The 19,322-nt window shown below is 45.7% G+C and overlaps 2 protein-coding genes across 2 annotated transcripts in view; both read left to right on the top strand.

Moving 5' to 3' along the window:
• Positions 1-11,376, top strand: part of bptf (bromodomain PHD finger transcription factor) — a 29,450-nt gene extending 18,074 nt beyond the window's left edge. Inside the window, exons 15-31 of the mRNA XM_080487219.1 lie at positions 57-185; positions 275-425; positions 517-640; positions 1,178-1,418; positions 2,664-2,800; positions 2,895-3,006; positions 3,099-3,310; positions 3,425-4,538; positions 4,627-5,969; positions 6,065-6,147; positions 6,458-6,683; positions 6,777-7,327; positions 7,395-7,571; positions 7,668-7,860; positions 7,984-8,068; positions 8,454-8,640; positions 11,305-11,376. Coding sequence (XP_080343345.1) covers positions 57-185; positions 275-425; positions 517-640; positions 1,178-1,418; positions 2,664-2,800; positions 2,895-3,006; positions 3,099-3,310; positions 3,425-4,538; positions 4,627-5,969; positions 6,065-6,147; positions 6,458-6,683; positions 6,777-7,327; positions 7,395-7,571; positions 7,668-7,860; positions 7,984-8,068; positions 8,454-8,640; positions 11,305-11,344 — 5,105 coding nt within the window. The 3' untranslated portion in view covers positions 11,345-11,376. The remainder of the gene's footprint in view (positions 1-56; positions 186-274; positions 426-516; positions 641-1,177; positions 1,419-2,663; positions 2,801-2,894; positions 3,007-3,098; positions 3,311-3,424; positions 4,539-4,626; positions 5,970-6,064; positions 6,148-6,457; positions 6,684-6,776; positions 7,328-7,394; positions 7,572-7,667; positions 7,861-7,983; positions 8,069-8,453; positions 8,641-11,304) is intronic.
• Positions 11,377-13,247: 1,871 nt separating this feature from the next.
• kpna2 (karyopherin alpha 2 (RAG cohort 1, importin alpha 1)) lies at positions 13,248-17,265 on the top strand. Its single transcript, XM_080488867.1, has 11 exons — positions 13,248-13,306; positions 13,438-13,555; positions 13,639-13,779; positions 14,986-15,074; positions 15,174-15,442; positions 15,537-15,631; positions 15,721-15,984; positions 16,082-16,315; positions 16,394-16,576; positions 16,656-16,805; positions 16,892-17,265. The coding sequence occupies exons 2-11, from the start codon at positions 13,499-13,501 to the stop codon at positions 16,979-16,981; spliced, it is 1,572 nt and encodes a 523-aa protein (XP_080344993.1). The 5' UTR covers positions 13,248-13,306; positions 13,438-13,498; the 3' UTR covers positions 16,982-17,265.
• Positions 17,266-19,322: the final 2,057 nt, after the last annotated feature.

Here is a 19,322-nt window from a genome sequence, read left to right as displayed (position 1 = left end):
TAATTTGCTGCATTGCAAAAAGTTAATTGAACCCGCACATCTGATTTTCCCCCAAGAAACCACGGACACCGACATCATCACGACGGAGATCATAAAGCGAAGAGACACTGGGCCCTATGGCATCCGGTCAGAGTACTGCATCAGGAAGATCATCTGTCCAATTGGGAACAGAGAAACTCCCAAAGGTAACCCATCTGAAAAATGTAGAAAACAAGAGATTTTAACATTTTGTAGATGTAGTTTTCACTTTTCTTTTTACTTTTTCTCTGGACAGAAACCCCGACTCCGCAGAGGAAAGGCTTGCGTTCAAGCGCATTGAGGCCTAAAAAGCAGGAACCGACTAAGCTGACGGGGCCCATCGCCGTGGAGACGTGGATACCTGAAGAGGAAATGGAGTTGTGGGAGATCAGAGCCTTTTCAGAGCGGTGAGACAAACAGAGTGGCTTTCCTAAGGACTTTTCGTCCTAACATTATTTGAGGTAGTTTCAACGTGTCAACTCCTTTTCCTTTGTACAGTCTGGAAAGGGAAAAGTCGCAGGGTGTGGATTCCTCAAAGAGCGGGGCGACTCTGAAGACGGCAGAGGACGTCAAGGCTCATTTAGAGAACCAGCTGAAACAGGCCAGACTGGCTGCGCAGCAGGTGGCAGCACAAGCACACACACAATCACATGCATTGACTTCCATTCATTTAATGCTAATTCACTATAAACTCAACGACAACTACTACTTGCTTAACCATCACCTCATCCTAATGCCTTTGTCTGAATTCAAAATGTCGTCTTTGCATAAAGAAATATTAGGATGTTCTACCTGGTAACATTTAAGTTTTTTCCCCAAAGGGGGAAAAGAAATGGTTTAAAAAATATATAAATATAACATATGTATTGTTTATATAGAGGGAATTTGCATAAATAGTGACCACGAGAGCAAAAATCAATGTATGTTTCTTTAATAAAGGCTGATTTCACTTTATTTTTAATATATTCAGCATTTATATTAATACCAATGGTGTCCTGCCTGTTGGCACATCATGTTGTATTGACAGTTTGGACAAGTTTATGTACAAATTTCAGTAGTTCACTGTTGCAGCTCCTGTAAAAAGCGAGTAGCTGAATTGACTCTTATCAATACTGATACCTCTCCATCTGTTGACATCTCTCTCAACATTGTATTTCAGAAGCGTCTGGAGCAGCAGAAGCCGGGTACGACCACTACCATGTCCACGACCACCTCCACGTCCTCAGCGAACTCCCCCAGCGCCCCAGCGTCCAGCAGCCTGAGAGGGGGTCAAGTGACGCCCGGAACCAAGATGGTCCTGGCCTCCAAACTGGGCTCTCCGGTCTCATTCCAGCAGGACAAGAACTTCCATCAGTCCTTTGCTTCCTGGGTCAAACAGGGTCAGACCAGCAACAGCTCAGGTGAGCAGGTGGAAGGGCTAACAGTGGGTTTCCTCGTGCATCATCATCTGGTGGAAAAGGGACAAAAAAAATGAGTTCTTTATTCTGTGTGCCTGCCTCTTTAAGAGGTGAGGCCCAAAGATTACTATCCTAGGCGAGCGTTTCTTTTTAATCTTTTTCTTCAGGGAGCACAGACACAAAAAGCACATCAAAATGTGCGGAAAATTTGGGAATTGTGTGCCAAGACTTCTGCTAATGATTCTTCAAACCGTTTCCACAAATAACCTGCAAAGACATTCCCATTTAAAGCAGATGGGATTTATACTCAACTTTTATGACTTTGTCAGCAACGAGCGGCAGGCACACACAACATTTCATGTGAAATTGTCTTCTTTTTTTCTTTTTTCCATTCTCTTTTTCATTTAACGTTTAACGTTTTGAATCATCGGCATGACTTGTCACAATTTTTTCATTTTTTTATTTTGGGTCTCAGTTTTCCATTTTCACCAAAATGATACCGTGGCCAGTGGTGTCCACTTTTACCTCAACGAGAAAAATCTTTATAGTGTGGTCTGTAAAAAGATACAGGTAAACCGCTTTTATCAGGATTAAAAAACATTAAGTCCTAAAGTTTTTGAAGAATCGGTCACTTTGCTGACTGGGATCTTGCAGTGGACACCACAGCCGCGCACTGGTTGCTGTGGTGGCCCTTGCGGGTACGCGTGACGCCAGGTGGCATGGTGTGTCTTGCAGCGGTGGCCACGGTGGCTAGCAGCATCGCCACCTCAGAGCAAACCTTCCAGATCGCTGGCAGCCCAGTCACTGTGGCTGGCCAAGTCCTCGCCGCCAAACTCCCGCTGCCCGCTAACAGCAAGATTGTCACGCTCAGCATGCCCACTACTCAAGGAGGTAGGGAGCATGAGTGTCATCCATTTCACCCGGTTTGGGCTTGCCGGAATGGATGGAAGAGATGGCAGGGACGCGCTTTGTCGTGACGTGTTGGCACTGAGCTTGAAAAAAGCCACTAGTGTCTTTCTTTTTTTTTTTTTTTTTTAAAAAACACTTTAGAGTCTCTTTTTCTTTTTGTTAACATTTTTACAGCCATTTTAATAGGATCTCGACATTTACCCCAAACTATACCGTCTTAATCAAAAGACTCATATACACACACCAATGCATGCTTCACCAATATTGTACATTGTTGACCTGCTTGATTCTCTCAGTGCTTATTTGCTCTCCTCCTTACGTAATTCCTCTCATCAACAGGTGTCGTCCAGCAGAAAGTTCTGGGCATTTTCCCTTCCGGGCCTCCTGCAAACCTTCGGACATACAGCACACTACATCCCAAAACTGGCAACATCAACCTCAGAGCCACGACTTCCACCTCAGCTTCTCCACAGCAGGTTTGTACTGTCTCACACTATTGTCCTTTTATATATCGGACCTGAAGGTAATGATCATTTTCAACGATTACTGTTAATTTTTGTTTTTTCACAGATCACTCCAGCGGGAGGCCAAACACAGCCAGGTACCACAATGAACCAATCTCTCACCCCGTCTACCTCTGTGGGCTCAGCAATGGTCAAAGGTCCAGGATTGGCTCAACCAGGTGCTCATGAGTTTTCCTTTTCAATTACAAGCCATCATCCCTTTGTGCCACATGCTTTTTTTTTTTAAATACTAAATCTCTATTATGTCCAGGTCAAGTTCAGCAGGCTGTCGGCCAGATGGGACGTGGCCAGTCTGTAGCTCCCGGTTCCAGCCCTGTGCAGAGAGCAGTGGGTCCAGGGACACCACCATGTGCAAGCGCTACACCTCCAGGACAAGCCCCTGGAGCTGCGCCTCAGAGACCCCAGCAGGGTCAAGTCAAACTCACCATGGCACAGCTCATGCAACTAACACAGAGTGCACAGGTAAGGAATGCTTTTAAACTGTGTATTCTTCAAGTCGATTTACTATCCTTGTTTTCAGATAGTTGACTCTGCATAAGAAAACATTGACACATGTTTTTGCCTGATGCACTGCAGGGAGGAAACCCTGGCCTGACGGTGGTGATCCAGGGTCAAGGGCAGACACAGGGCCAGCTGCAAATCATCCCCCAGGGTGTGACTGTCATCCCCGGCCCTGGTCAGCAACTGATGCAAGCAGCCATGCCCAATGGCCAGGTCCAGCGCTTCCTCTTCACTCCCGTTGTCCCGTCGCCAACAGTTCCAGCTACCACAGCCCCCATTAAGCCCCCCGCCATGTCCCCCCAAACCCAAATATCCACTCTAGCGAGAGCCCCCGCACCAGTCCAGACCACTCCCTCAACCTTCGCCCAAACACAGATGACAGCACCCCTGCCTGCACCACAGCACGCGACGGGTCCAGTGCAAATGCCAAGTTTGGCTCCCGCCCCGGCTTCTGTTCCCATGCAGACCCATGTGGCAGCCCACATGGCTGCACCGCTGCAGGCTGGAGCCCAGACATCACTGCAAACACAGGTCTCGCCTGCTGCTCCGTCATGCGTACCCCAACAGCAACAATTGTCCGCTCCCATGCCTGCTTTGCCACAAGTTGTAACCCAGGCCTCCGCCCCTGCTTCAGTCGCTATGCAGTCCCATGGTGCAATATCCACGCCTTCCCCAGCACCGAGTGCAGGTCCAGCTCTGAGTCAGCATATTTTCACTTCAGCACCGACACGAAATCTCGTTGAAACCCAAATGATGCCTCAGAACCAGCTGTCCCCCCTCACACCAGGCTTGCTCCCCATGCAAAGCCACACCACTGCTTCACCCCTGGTCCCAGGGCAAGCTGCCCCACAATCTCAAGCCCCAGGTTTGCCCTCGCCCCCAAGGCAGCAGATGCATGTTGCCCCTCCTTCTGTTATGTCCCCAGTCAAGGCTGGTACCCAAGCAGCCACAATACCAGTCCAAATGCCCGGTTCTGCCTCTCTTCCCTCACCGGTCCAAGTTCCCACCCCTGCTCTCGCCCCAGTTTCTGCTCCTGTCATCGCTGTCGTGTCGGCCCAGGTCGCTGTCCCATCCCCAGCCAAAGCTCTAACCCAAGTCCAAGCCTCGGCTCCTGTTCCACTTCATGCTGCTGTAGCAAACGCTGTGGTCACACCCGTCACAGCCACCTCTACAACACCTTCAGTGCCAGGTAAGAAACCCCAACATGGTGCCAACAAACCATTAACCATTCACCATCCAATTTGAGAAATTTATTTTCCTTGTGTGTTTTGTTGCAGCCCTGACTGAGCAGGGGGTCGTGCAGCCCCAGGCCTGGGCTCCAGCATCATCTCAACTGCAGACCTTAGTGCAGCCAGTGCAACAGGCTGCTGCTCCACCAATTCCCGCCTCCAGTCCCTCATCCAGCTCCACACATTCCCCCATCACCCCTCTGCCTCAGGCGTCACTAACTCCTCACACTCAAGCACAAGTCCAGCACCCTGCTGTTGTCTCCATGCAGCAAGTGACCCAAATTCCAGTTTCAGCAGTGCAGGTTCACATGAAGGGATTACCAGTTTCCTCTGTGGTCACCACTATAAGACCCCCGCAGCCTCAAGCCTCAGTCTGTACACAGGTTCAGGTCCAGCCCGGCGGCCAAGTCCAACAAATGCCACTCGTTCAGGCTCAAGCGCAGCTCCAAGCACAAGCTCAACTCCACCCCCAGGTCCGAGTTCAGTTTCAGCCACGGACACAGATTCAGCCGCAACTGCCCCAAGCCCAATCGCAGCCCGTCACTCCCATTCAACCTCAGGTGCAGTTTCAGTCCCCAACTAAAACCTTGCCCCAGGTCCAGGCCCCAGGTCAAGCCCAGTTCCAAGCCAGGGTCCAGCCTCAGTACCAGTTTCAAACACATGCGCAAACCCAACCCCAGGCTCAGCCGCAGCTCCAGGTTCAGTCTCAGCCTCAGCCTCAGGTTCAGTCTCAGGCCCAAACTCAGCTTCAGCCACAAACTCAGATCCAAACCCAGCTCCACCCCCAGGTTCAGGTCCAGTTCCAGCAACAAAGCCAGATTCAAGCTCAGGCCCAGCAGCAACCACAGGTACACGCTCAAGTTCCAGCCCAGGCGCAATTTCAAGTCCAGTCCACGCAGCAGAACCAAGTCCCGCAGCAACTCCAGGTCCAAACCCAAGCGAAGCTCCAAGTCCAGTTCCAACCTCAAAACCAAACTCAAACACAGCCACAGCTTCAGGTCCAGTCCCCCATCAGGCATCAACTCATCACCGTTCCAGGCCTGCAGCAGCCCGTCCAGCTGCTCTCGGCTCTGCCGCCACACGTTGCGGCCCAGATCCAAGCCCAAATCCAGGCGCAGGCACAGCAGCAGGGTGGCGCTGTTCCCCAGCAGATCAAACTACAACTACCTATCCAGATCCAACAGGCCGGCGGACAAATCCAAGCCCACCAGATACAGAATATGGTGACGATACAGGCACCAGCAAGTGTCCAGGAGCAGCTTCAGAGGATGCAACAACAACAACAACAACAGCAGCAGCTACAACAACAACCAAAGAAAAAGAAACATCACGAGACGAAAAGGGAACAGAAAGAGCAGGCGGTTAGCTCCACAGATGGCATCCAAAAGCAGGTGTGACTCCAATGAAGTCAAACTGAATGTTTTCCAACAGCAGTTAAAATCAGGGGTCCAGATATTGTTTCCATTAACATGCATTTGATTGGCAGGTGCCGGTGAAGCAGAATGCAACAGCAGAGCAGCTGAAGCAGAGAAAGTCCTTGGCTGCGGCGGAGCGGGAGGAGAACCAGAGGTTTGAACTCAATATCTCATGATGGGAAATGTTACTGAACATCTTCCAACAAACTGCACACCTTCAGGGAGTAACAAGCAGCGTGGTGGGGGGGGGGGATTCTGACAGGAGGGCAAGGGCAGCAATCTATCAAACATATATAATGCATACCTATACGTACATACATGGCATACAACATGAAGTCTGAGAGTGAATTCATAGTTAATCGTGTGCGTTGGATGTGTTGGAGTTGGTCGCCCTGCCTGACGGGGTTAAAATCTGAGCGGTTTATTCAGACAGGATCTTAACCCCATCGGTTCTCCGTCTGCAGGATGATCGTGTGCAACCAGGTGATGAAGTTCATCCTTGACAAGATCGAGAAGGACGAGAAGCAGGCAGCTAAGAAGAGGAAGAAGGAGGAGGTGGTGGAGCAGAAGCGCTCCAAGCAGAACGCCACCAAGCTGACGGCGCTGCTCTACAAGCACAAAGAGCAGCTGAAGGCGGAGATCTTGAAGAAGAGGGCGCTGCTGGACAAGGAGCTGCAGCTGCAAGTCCAGGTTATTACACATTCAGCAACATGGAAAATTGAGTATATAGGACTGCTTATTTAATCAGGCTTCATCTTCTCTTTTTTTTTTTTTTTGTCTCAGGAGGAGCTCAGGCGAGACATCGCCAGGCTACAGAGAGAAAAGGAGAAAGCCCGAGCCGCGATCGCGCAGGCCGCCGCCGCAACAGTGAAGGCCTCTTCACATTCGCCCCACTCCTCCGCCGCCTCCTCGCATCTCTCACACTCGACACATTCCTCGCACAGCGGCCACGCAGCGACCTCACCCGTCCCCCCCTCCTCCTCCTCTTCCTCCTCTTCTTCTCATAAACGCAAGAGGGAGGAAGACAAAGACAAAGACAGGAACTGGGACCGGGACAGGCATCACGACAAGGACAAGAAGCGGGACAAGGACAGAGACCGACACAGAGACAGAGAGAAAGACAGAGACCGCGATCGACCACGAGACAGAGACCGAGAGCGAGACAGACATCGGGACAGGGAGCGGGACAAGGACCGAGACCGGGAGCGGGAGAAAGAGAGAGACCCCAGCTTGCTGAAACACAAGAAGAAGAAGAAGCTCTCTTCTACCTCAAAGGATCACAAGAAGGACACCAAACTGTACTGTATCTGCAAAACGCCCTACGACGAGTCCAAGTAAGAATCAACCTCCTTTTTTACATTAAAATCTCAACAGGAATCACTGAATGGACTTTCCTCTCAGGTTCTACATCGGATGCGACCTGTGCTCCAACTGGTTCCATGGAGCCTGCGTCGGCATCACTGAGAAGGAGGCCAAGAAGTTGGAGGATTTCGTGTGTAACGACTGTAAACGTGGACAAGAGGGAGGAAGCAACGAGGAGCTGTATTGCATCTGCCGGACGCCATATGACGAATCACAGTAATCTGCCGTCTATTCGATTCCTCAAAATGTCCTGGTGTGTCTCTTGACGATGCATTTCCTGACCAGCGTGTGTCCACGTCCGCCACCTCGCAGGTTCTACATCGGCTGCGATCGCTGTCAGAACTGGTACCACGGGCGCTGTGTGGGAATCCTGCAGAGCGAAGCCAACCACATCGACGTGTACGTGTGTCCGCAGTGCCAGTCGACGGAAGACGCCATGACGGTCCTCACGCCGCTCACCGACAAAGACTACGAGGGCTTGAAAAGAATATTACGCTCGTTACAGGTACGAAGCTCAACTTAAACGGGTTTAGTTTAGGCCTTAAGGCATTCTTTAAAGATTTAGTCACGTTTACCTGGTTTCCGCACCGATGGCAAAAGATTTAAAGTTGTCGTTTTGTATTTTCAGACTCACAAGATGGCGTGGCCTTTCCTCGAACCCGTGGAACCCCACGACGCGCCGGATTACTATCGCGTGATCAAGGAGCCGATGGGTAAGAACAAGCAGGAAGTGATTGGAACTGTTGAACCTGCAGCACTCTGATTAGATTCATTGGAGCCTCACAGACATTTTGTTAGCTGCTCGCCCTCTTGCCTGGCTGGTGTGAGTGCGCATGAATGAAGATGTTAAATGGAGCTCTGTCCTACTTTATTATTTGATTCTGGCTTTTCAGGATTCACCATCCAATTATGCAAACCGGACCTAAGTGGTCTGATTTGTTCTTCAATGTTCTTCAGCTGTGTACAATATGCAGTGTGTCTCCCGCTGTGGAAACTTCCAATCATTAATTTGCTTCAGTTGATTACATGATTAAAACCTGCTTTCCAAGCTGGGGATTTCAGAGCGATACTAACACGTGATGCGTCCTGTGCACCCAGACTTTTCCACAATGGAAACCCGCTTGCAGAAGCGACATTACCACAAGCTCACGGAGTTCGTGGCAGACGTGACCAAAATCTTCGACAACTGCCGCTATTACAACCCCAACGACACGCCCTTCTTTCAGTGTGCCGAGGTGCTCGAAGCCTTCTTTGTACAGAAGCTGAAAGGATTCAAAGCGAGCAGGTGAGTCGAAGCAACAGATTCGACGTCCGCGTGCTTCAAGGCATCAGCTCTCCTCACGTCACTCACGCCGTTCACTTTGTTTCCCTCCTTTTGAACCACTGGCATGTGTGTAGTATTTGTGTTGTTGTAGAAGTGGCTTCACTTGTAGATTCTCGTTGGCCTTCAGTTTATTTTAAAGGTATAATGTGTAAATCAACTTAAAGCCCCATTTACACAACATTTTCAAGTGAAAACGTAAAAGTTTCGTTGGGTTTTGGGTCTCAGTTTACACACGACAACGGTGCTTGGAGTCGCTGAAAATGTAACTTTATGAAAACGGCTCCCAAGATGGAACTTTTTGGCGTCCCGCCTCTATCTCTATGGTCTGTCCCCGTGGGACCGGCAGGAATGCAACTTTTTGAAAATGCACCGTCTCCATGGAAACGGGTTAAACACAACGTTTTGATAATGCTCCGACACGGTCTCCATGTAAACAGGGTGGAAAATGCAACTTTTCTCAAACGCTGCTATTGTGCCTGCGCACCACGGCTGTAGTAAATAGTTCTTCTGCACATGCTCAGTAGATGGACAGTAACGACAATGGCGGCCTCCAGAGTAGCATGACTGCAAATCAATCCTCTCCTGGGACTTGATAGTTTTACAGCTGACACCTTAGTGACCATCTTTATTCATCGTCCAGGTACTCGCCACCATTAAACAGCACCCACTAGTGACCCAACATGAAAACTACCATCGTCTTCAGCATTTTTGACGTTTACATGTAATTGGGCATCGTTAATGTGAAACTTTTCCGAAAAACAAACTTTTCACTTGAAAGATTGTCGTACAAACGGGGGCCAAATTTCAGCACACATTTGTAATACCACTCATCACCACAAGGTGATGCAGTGAGTCACTGATTGCGGCAGTGACTCTCTATTGCCCCCCCCAGTGGACTAAAGACTCGTGGACGTTTCACACGTTGCACCTTTAAATGTTTCTCTGTGGGCCTTTAAAAACAACTGCAGGTGGTAGAAGTCTTTAACGCATCGTTACCGTGCGTCATCTTGCATTTGTGTCTGTTCACCTTTTTTGCTGCATGCCATTTGATTTATGCCATCCCATTTTCTTCTTTCTTGCAGATTGTCAAATTCTTAAGTGGGCCAGTCTAGCTGGAGTCTGGACTGGAGGCTGGGGGTTTCTAGTAAAATTAACACACACAAAAAAAAATTAATAAATAAAAAAATCCTTGAGCTTCCAAAAGTTAGAGAAAAAAAAAACAACCACCACCAAACACACACACACACACACCCCCAGTTCAAAGTTTTTGAAAATAAATTGCAGCCATGTTGAGAAGCGTTGTAATGTAATTGAGGGAGATACTTTGTTCTCGTCCAAAAACCAACAATCTGACATCTTTCCAGCGTGGAGTCTCTTCAGTCGGATTTTAAACGCACTTCAGTTCCAGCTTGTATTTATTTCTGTTCTCCGTTGATGATGTTGTCGACTAAACTTTATAAAGCTGCATATTTTATTATAGAGAGATATTTATGACAACTTTTGTATGTTACTTTTCTCTTAGAGTCGGACGGAGCTGTTGGTTGTTCTGAATGTTTTATCATGTACAGACGTCGTGTGATATATTTGACTGTTTTAACACGAGTGAAGCGACTAATTTTAGATAGTATTATTTGATCGGGAGCGAGGAATCTGGCCTCCGTTTCCTTCGGTTCAGAGTCGTGGGCGGCTTCCTCTGCTCATTAAGGCATTCCCCGTCGATCACAGCAACATGGCTGCAGGATTCCCACGCTTTCGTTCTCCGTCTGATTGTTGTTTCAGGAAGAAGCCCGGCGACACAGAGTCTTCTCCCTTGGTGTGCCAAAGTCGTCGCTCTCATACCAAAATACAATAATATATGTGTAAAATACTATTTATGGACTCCAGGTGATGCGGTCACATCCCACTGTGAGACAATCAGGTTCAAGCAGCTCCAGGTGAACTTATCACCAGAAACGATATCGGGAAGCAATTTGTAGTCGGAAGTCAGCATAGGGGAGTGTTTTCTACTCGTATCACGGTCAGAAAAATAGAAAGTTAAGCTTCAGTTAGTGGTGAATAAAACAAGATGTCTAATCTTGGCCTCCCGTCTTCTGACCCTGAAAATCTGGAATGAGTCAGAAGTGTCAAGAAACAGAACGTGGTTCTGTGCTTTCATGGTTCTATTCCACTTGTTCAGTTCATCTGTACAAAGCAAGTCTGGGTTTCCGGGGGTCCGCCGCCTCTGGCGAACCTGGAAGCAAAACAAGCGGAAACTGTATATTTACTGAGATTTGACTATTCTCAGTGCTTTTTAACTGGGCTGATCCGTGTGTTAGTTCACTTTACTATTAATGTCTGAAAACAAATCACTCCCCTTGTTGACTTCTGGCAACCAGTGATCATCTTTTGTCCAATAAAAACTGTTTCCACTGAAGAAGAATAACTTCATTATTAGATTATGGACTGCTTGCTTTTAAGGAATCTATCACTTAAAAAAAAAAAAAAAAAGCTGTTTTAACAGTGTATGTTTGTGTGAGAGGACATCATTTGCACATTAAGGTGAATCGGTCTGTAGTCGTGGGTTTGTTTTTTCAATAATGAAGTTGCAAAGGGCTCTCAACTCTCCCCTCTCTCCACATCCTGTAGGTCTCATAACAACAAGCTTCAGTCTTCTTCAGCCTCTTAGAAACCATCGCACATCGCGCAAACAAAATGCACTTGCCAAGAATATGGCTTTTTTTTTTTTTTTTTTTGGAACTGTATCTCTGTGGCGGACTCTGCCTCCACCTGAGTTTTTTGGGGGGGGATTTGCTCCCCTCGACCTTGTCGCCGGGGGAGGGGTGACCAGCACACTTGCTGCTTTTACCTGGACAGAGCAGAGCGCCCGACCCCTCCTCCTCTGCCCGTTTCAGCCGTTATGGGACCCTCTCGGACCTTCTCTTCGTCTGTGGGACTGAACACAGGAGCGAGAACAACTGAGGCATTTCAGAAGAAAGTTTACCTCGGAGAAAAGACTCTTATCGAGCACTCATATTTCCATGTACTTTTCTTTTTTTTTTTTTTATCTTTTTTCTTTCTTTCTTTCTTACATGGTAAAGATGAAAAATAAACCCCTCAGGCCATCCTCGTGGTCATCACGTCTATTGAAATAGGAAACCGGATCATACAAAGGCTGAGTTTCACTGAGCATCGTCTAAAAGTTGTCTAAATTCAGATGTCACAGTGGAACAATGTTACAACTCCCATTTCATTAAAGTCCAAAGTGTCACAAGTAGACGGTTGAAATATCTGGACATTAGTCGTCTGCTTGGTTCACGTTTCTGTAACCTAGTGCAGGAATAAGCTAAATGAACGGCTCTGACTGAGAAGGATGGAACCGAGGATCTGAAGGTTGTTGCCTGTTTGTAAAAATTCATTGGATTTTCACTTTTTTTTTTTTTTTTTTTTTTTGTATTACAGCTGAAGAAATATTGATGTATATGGAACTTAATAAAATTTAAAAGACTGACTTGTTTTTATTTATTGCATTTCCACTGTTTTTCATTACTCAACATAACGCACGATTAAATATATTACAATTTATTGTAAATGTACAAGTAATTTCCATGAATTAAAACAAATGTCATTCATAGACATTTTAAGTTTAATTTCTTCTTTTTTTTTTTCTTTATTTAAATAGTTTTAAAAAAAAAAAAATTCTGTAAAAAAAAAAATTGAATATCGTAAGGTTTTCATAAACATATTTTATACGATGGTAAAGTGTTTCCGAGCATTTGTTTGTGCAAAACATACACTACTAACAAGGTTTGGGATATTCAAATTTCAGGATGAATCTAAAATGCTCTTTAACCATTACAGGTGAACAAATCACAACAGGTGTTTGATCCATGAATCCACCGATAAATGTCCTGGTTCCATTAGAATTGGCGTTTAAACGGTCAATGCTGTTCACATTTTGACGTCATGAGACCAAGACGACGCCTTATTGATCAGCATTATGAACCTTTGGTGGTGGTAATGGTGTTGCAGTAGCATGTGAGTCTAGTCAAGACAGAACTGTCCTACACTTTTGTGAATGCAGTACAGTGTTGTTGGGTTTTGTTTCAATAAATTGTTTGAGACGAGGAAATCACCCTTGTATCCTTCAGGTTCAATCCCCCGTGATATAATCTCACTGTGGCATGAGCTTTTAGCCTTTTCCTTAAATTTCACCAAAAAGCACAATATCCAGGTTTTTGTGAGTGGTGTGTATTCTATAATAGAGGTAGAAGACTGTATTTTCTGAGTTGTCCAAACTGATTCTCAAGAAAACAAATGTTAAAATTCACGTTTGCATATCAGAAATTGTACAATAATCTTAATTTACAAATACATATGACCTGAAAGTGCCCTTATACTGTTTATTAGCTTAATTCCAATGATTTATTCATCGATAGATGTTTATAGTGTCGTTTAAAAAATAGCATCCGCCGGAAATCTCGCGATGTTTTGAAAATACTACGCCACTTCCAGTTTCTTTCGAAATGGCCAATCAGCGGAGGCGTGCGGACGCGTTCGCTTGAACCGACCAATCAGAAGGCTCCGTCCGCGTATTTTAAAGGTCTGTGCGGCACGCGCTGGACGCCACATTCTTTTTCTCCTGGACGAGGTGAGTTTCATTCCGTTGGTTCTCACCTTTTTATTCGACATTTCCTCCTTTTCTCGGAAGTAATTCTGTCCGCTACTTCTTCCAGTAGTAGTAAAGTGACTTTGTTGTGTTTTGTTGTCTTTTTAACGCAGAAACCAGACTTTAAACGCCTTCCTGTCACTGCTGCTGAGCCGCTTGTCATTTCGGGGAAACATGTCCGAGAACGCTGCTCGTCTGAACCAGTTCAAGAACAAAGGCAGAGATGCCAATGTCAGTTTATTATTATTTTAGCTGTCAAATCAAACGTCGCGTCTTCTGTCGTTTTTCCTGACTTTGTCCGGATTCGATTGCAGGAGCTCCGCCGCAGGAGGGTGGAGGTGAACGTGGAGCTGCGTAAGGCCAAGAAAGATGACCAGATATTCAAGAGGAGAAACGTGACCTCGGACCATGATGAAGCCACGTCTCCTCTGCAGGAAAGAAGCCAAAACGGCCAGGTAAAACCTTCTCATCTCCCCCAATCCACGGTAATAAAGCACTGTGGAAATGAAGCAAGTGCTCGATTTAAATGTCCACATTGCACTGACTGTGTCATCAGGTCCTGTTGTTAAAACCTGCAAATTAACTTTATATCTCTAGCTCACATTGTGAACAAGGCAGGGTAGGGTGTTCAGCATGTGGCCCTTTGGCCTTTTTATACTGGCTCCAATAGCCTTTTGTAAAATTACACCTGAATAACAAAAATTCTTTTCATTATATTTATGCACACAGTCATTTTCACATACAAAAGCTTTCAAATGGGCGATAAAAATGGAGAAAAAAGCTAAAACCACAAGAAATGTGTGGGGTGGAACTGACAAATAACCTTTTGAAGAAACAAAACAAAAAAATCCTAAACTGATTCGGACTTCTACAAGGAAAAAAAAGCTTAATGGGAGTGAAAAAGCCCAGTAATCAAGGTTTCGCTGTACCCATCATACCTTAAGTTTACCTGTGTACTTCCTGCACTCAATCACCAGAAAATAGAAAGTCTTTGCTTTAATTTAATGTTTTGCACAAGGTGGTGAGCTCTGCCGACGATGAGCTTTGGCATTTGGGTATGGATGATTGCACGAACTCAACTCAAAATAGATAGTCCTTAAGAAGTGACAAAATCACCTGAAAGACTGCTGTTCTTCAAAATTCTAAAAATTAGGTATGAAATGTTTACCGTCATAAACTATAGATCGCTATAGCTCTATTGTCATTCACAGACACACCATAGGCGTATACAAGAACAGAATGTTTGTGCAGAAGGCTCAACTTGGGCTTTTTAAAGTGATCGAGAAAAATAAGAACAGTAAAACATGTAAAAACACATCTTAAATGTTGGTAAGGTGCCAACGATGGATCACAAAAATTGAAGTTGCACTGAGAAATTATTGCTTTATGGTTTATGATGAATACATTTAAATATTATCACTATAATGGAAACTTCATAAATGCAACAAGTCATGAGTTTTCTGGATTTATTAGTGAATTTATTTGATAGAACCTGGTAATATGTTTTATATTTGATTATGAAAGTGCAATGGAAATCCCCGTTTTGTCGTGTGACTTCCCAACGCTTGTCATTCCAGCCTGTATGATTAAAAAATAAACCTTGTAGTTTACGTTCTCCCCCTCATGTTTCTCTTGCTATACTAATCATGGACTACCTGCAGGCCGCCAGGCAGTGGACGGTGGAGGAGATCGTTGCGGGAGTGAACGGTGCTAACATCGAGTCGCAGCTCCAAGCCACTCAGGCTGCACGGTAAGAGTTTGAAGGATGAGTGACACTAAATCGTACGGCCGCAGATGGTGCATAAATTTGGAAAAAAATAACTTTTTTTTTTTACTTTTCTGAATGCAGAAAGCTCCTGTCTCGCGACAAGAACCCTCCCATTGACCAGTTGATCAGCGCCGGGCTCATTCCCAAGTTCGTTGGCTTCCTGGCCCTGTCGGACTGCGCGCCCATCCAGTTCGAGGCGTCCTGGGCTCTGACCAACATCGCCTCCGGAACAAGTGATCAGACTGCTGCTGTGGTGCAAGGAGGGGCGATTCCTGCTTTCACCAACCTGATCACTTCCCACCACCAGCACATCAGTGAGCAGGCTGTCTGGGCCCTGGGAAATATTGCAGGTAACTAAGACTTTTTTTTTGTTGTTTTGAGATGCTATCTTTGGTAGCAGGAAGATTTATTTATTTTATTTTAATGCTTGCACTTGTGTTTAAGGTGATGGATCAGCTCTCAGGGATATCGTCATCAAACATGGAGCTGTGCCGCTTCTGCTGAGTCTGCTGTCCGTCCCTGAACTCACTGTGTTTACTGTGAGTTTTATTTGAATGGAAAGTTTCCTTTGCTTCTGAGCCACAAGGCGACGCCCAGTCTAATACATGCCACTCTCTTCCACTTGCAGCCTGGCTACCTGAGAAATGTGACGTGGACTCTGTCCAACCTCTGCCGCAACAAGAACCCCTCCCCTCCGATGGCCGCCATCCGACAGATCTTGCCGGTTCTCATCCGCCTGCTCCATCACGAGGACCTGGAGGTGTTGGCGGATGCCTGTTGGGCTGTTTCCTACCTGACGGACGGCGCCAACGACCGCATCGAGGTGGTGGTCCAGACTGGTGTGATTCCACGGCTGGTGAAGCTGCTGGGCTTTGATGATCTGTCTGTAGTTGTACGTATCGGTCCGACTCTTTACTGACCCTGATGTTCACTGAAGACTCGGCTCTCTTGAGATTCTCATAGATTTTATCCCGTCTCCCCATTTTCAGACTCCCGCTCTGCGCGCCATCGGCAACATTGTGACTGGTACCGATGAACAGACCCAGTCCGTCTTGAACGCGGGGCTCCTCAACATGTTCCCCCAGCTGCTGCGCCACAGGAAGCCCAACATCCAGAAAGAGGCGGCCTGGACACTGTCCAACATCACGGCAGGGAAGGACACCCAAATCCAGGAGGTCATCGACGCCGGCCTCGTCCCATACATGGTCGACATGCTTGTGCGGGTACGTGTCCTTTTGACTTTCCCCAGTACAGGCGAGAAGCTTTTCCCCGCTCCTGACCGACTTGTTTTGCCTCCACAGGGCGACTACAAAACGCAGAAAGAGGCCGTGTGGGCAATGACGAACTTCACCAGCGGGGGCTCTGTTGAGCAGGTGGTGTACCTTGTTCAGGCCCACGCGATCGAGCCTCTTCTGAGTCTGCTGTCCTCCAAGGACAGCAAAACGGTCCTGGTCATCCTGGATGCCATCACCAATATCTTCACCGTGAGTTAGAAATGTGCCTGCATATTCTGCCAAAGGCGGCTGGGAACTCTTGTACTGACGTGTGGGTTTGTTTTCCTAGGCTGGGGATAAAATCGGCCAATCGGACAAGCTGTGCCTGATGATCGAGGAATGTGGTGGACTGGACAAGATCGAAGCTCTGCAGTCTCACGAGAACGAGCTGGTCTACAAAGCCGCTCTTAACCTGATTGAGAAGTACTTCTCTGACGAGGTACGTCTGACACAAACCAGTCCATCCCAGGTATTTTACTGCCCAAGCAGGCTCTCATTTTGCTTCAATTTCTTTTATTTTTAAAGGAGGAGGTGGTGGAATCTGTGGTTCCAGAAGCAACCGACGATGGTTATGCATTCCAGATCAATGAAAACCAGAGCACTTTCAATTTTTGAAATACCTCGAAGAAGCCTGTACTGTAACCACTGTCCGTCTCTTGTTCATATTCCTGTGGAGTCTGTCTTTTCTGTGTTGTGTACGGTTTTACCATGACAAATATGTAAATAAAGATTTATGCACATAAAAAGGTGTCTTTCCTTCAAATAATAGAATTTTTATTGATCGCCAAATGGATGTTATAAAGTCTTTTATTTGTCACAAACAATTCTACAGTGAAATATTTTTAGTACTTGTCCCACGCCGAAATTAAAATGAGAATAAAATGTAGTTTTCGTACCTTTCTGGTGTTTGGTTTGCTCTTCGACACAAGCGGGGACTCCTGGCGTTTCGCTAATGGAACACGTGACCGAAGCAGACTGGAGTTGGTCATAAATATAACCATTGTTGTTGTTGCTAAGGTCAACACAGCTGAGTTTCGATCCCAAATTTGACAGAATTTCCAGAAATAATGCCTCTTCATGCACATTTCCTTCCATACTGATGGATGGAAAATATTAGTAGTTCACAGAGTTGAACAGCTGGTGGTGCTAAATCTTAAGTTAGGCGTCCTTTTTAGGATTGTTACATCATCCAATGTAGTCGATGACAGAGTAGTTTGAATTCACCAAATGAGATTAAGGATCAGGCTGAGCTCTAACTTGACAGTTTGTACTGTTTTGTTTTATGATTTCTTCTAAAGATTGGGGTAGTTTATTACAGAGTACTAGAGTGACATAGAAAGTCTATGCAAGAGATCCTGAACAGCCACAACAGGAGAGAAACTGACCACAGTGAGCCACTGAATCACTACATCAATGAATAAACTGAATATAAACGACCACAACATGCAGGTTAATGCAAAAGTAACGAGCGTACAATCCCAAAACAAGACCAATCACTTAAATCCAACAAAGGAATGAGCAAAGATGCAAAATATTAAAATTGGAGCCGTAGAAACGATGTGAAAATGTAACCGAAGGTGTGACACAAGAGCGCCACAAACGTCTGCATGGTGTGTGGATGTTGTGTGTCTTCGGGGTGGGGGGGGGGTCGTTGGTGTCAGGATCTGCCCGTGGTTACAGCGCAGTGTTTATTCCACCGACATTTTTGTTTTCGTCTGCAGACAGTGTTGACTAAGACTGTTCCGAGGACACCGTCACATTTAGCTCTTGTCGATATAACTTTTCCACTTTGGACAAATATAAAAAGAAAGAAGGAAAAAAAAAAAACTGCAAGCTTTTTCCAGATTTCGGGTTTTTCCCCTTCCTGGGTTTTTTTTTAGGTTTTTGTTTTTGAAGTGGGAGATGACAGGGTGGAGGTACGCAAACCGACAGACCCCAGGTGGTGCTCAAGCACCTGCTTCATCAGAGCCCTGCACAATTTATCTTCTGATGTTTGTGTATTTAAATCTAAATACTTTTGGTTTGGTTGACATTGGAGTCCAGGCAATTATGTTCAAATAACAGATATTAGAACATCATATTGTTTTTAAAATCTTAATTGGTGGATCAGTTTTTGGAGGAATTACCACTTCTTTAATAGGTAAACAATGATTTTGATCATTTCCCATTATTTGAAAGAGGACTACATTTCATAATGGTTCTTAACTAGTTTTAAAAGCACAAATAAAGCTTGTAAACATTCTCTAGATTGTAATTATGGTTTAATTTAATAGACATATAATATGTCAATATCGTGTCAACTGTCAAATCAAAAATTGCATTTATATACATTTTTCAAAGGCATACAAATAGAAGACTTTTACGTCTGATAGGTAAAGTTTTATGGCTTTTCGTTATGCATAAGTAACTGGCACAACTGCTCAAAGTTTTTATATAAACCATAGTGCTCTTCTGAAGTCCAGCAACCCGGAGGAAACATGGAATCGCCACAGAGAAAGGAGACCAAAACGCAACCGGTAATCAAACCATGGATCTGCTGGGATGTGACAGAGCGAAACACTTCACTGGTTTGCAGCCTCAATAAACAGGAGAAATGCTATTTCACATCATCCATCCATAACCAGATGTCTAAATGGGGCAGATTGATGGGCAAAGATACCATAACACCCTGGACAGGCCACCAGATTATCACACACAATCACACCAACTGGAAATTTAGTCCAGATAACTTAATAATTTGTTTTTTTGTTTTTTCTGACAGTGGAAGAAAACCAGATTACATAGAGATAACATGCAAAAACACACGGAAAAGTTCTTAATCAGGCTTGGACCGCTTCAGATAACCTTAGTGCAAAGGTGCATCCATCTGCATTTGTCTCTTTCTGTTGGTAGAAAAATGCTTTTTACATGTGCACAAAGAGGCAAACATTAATCCACCCATGTTTGAAGATGGTTT

This window comes from Lipophrys pholis (genome assembly GCF_963383615.2).
Source record: "Lipophrys pholis genome assembly, chromosome: 19".
Taxonomy (NCBI): Eukaryota; Metazoa; Chordata; class Actinopteri; order Blenniiformes; family Blenniidae; genus Lipophrys; species Lipophrys pholis.
The sequence above is the reverse complement of the archived record's forward strand: the minus strand, read 5'-3'. Positions and strand labels throughout refer to the sequence as shown.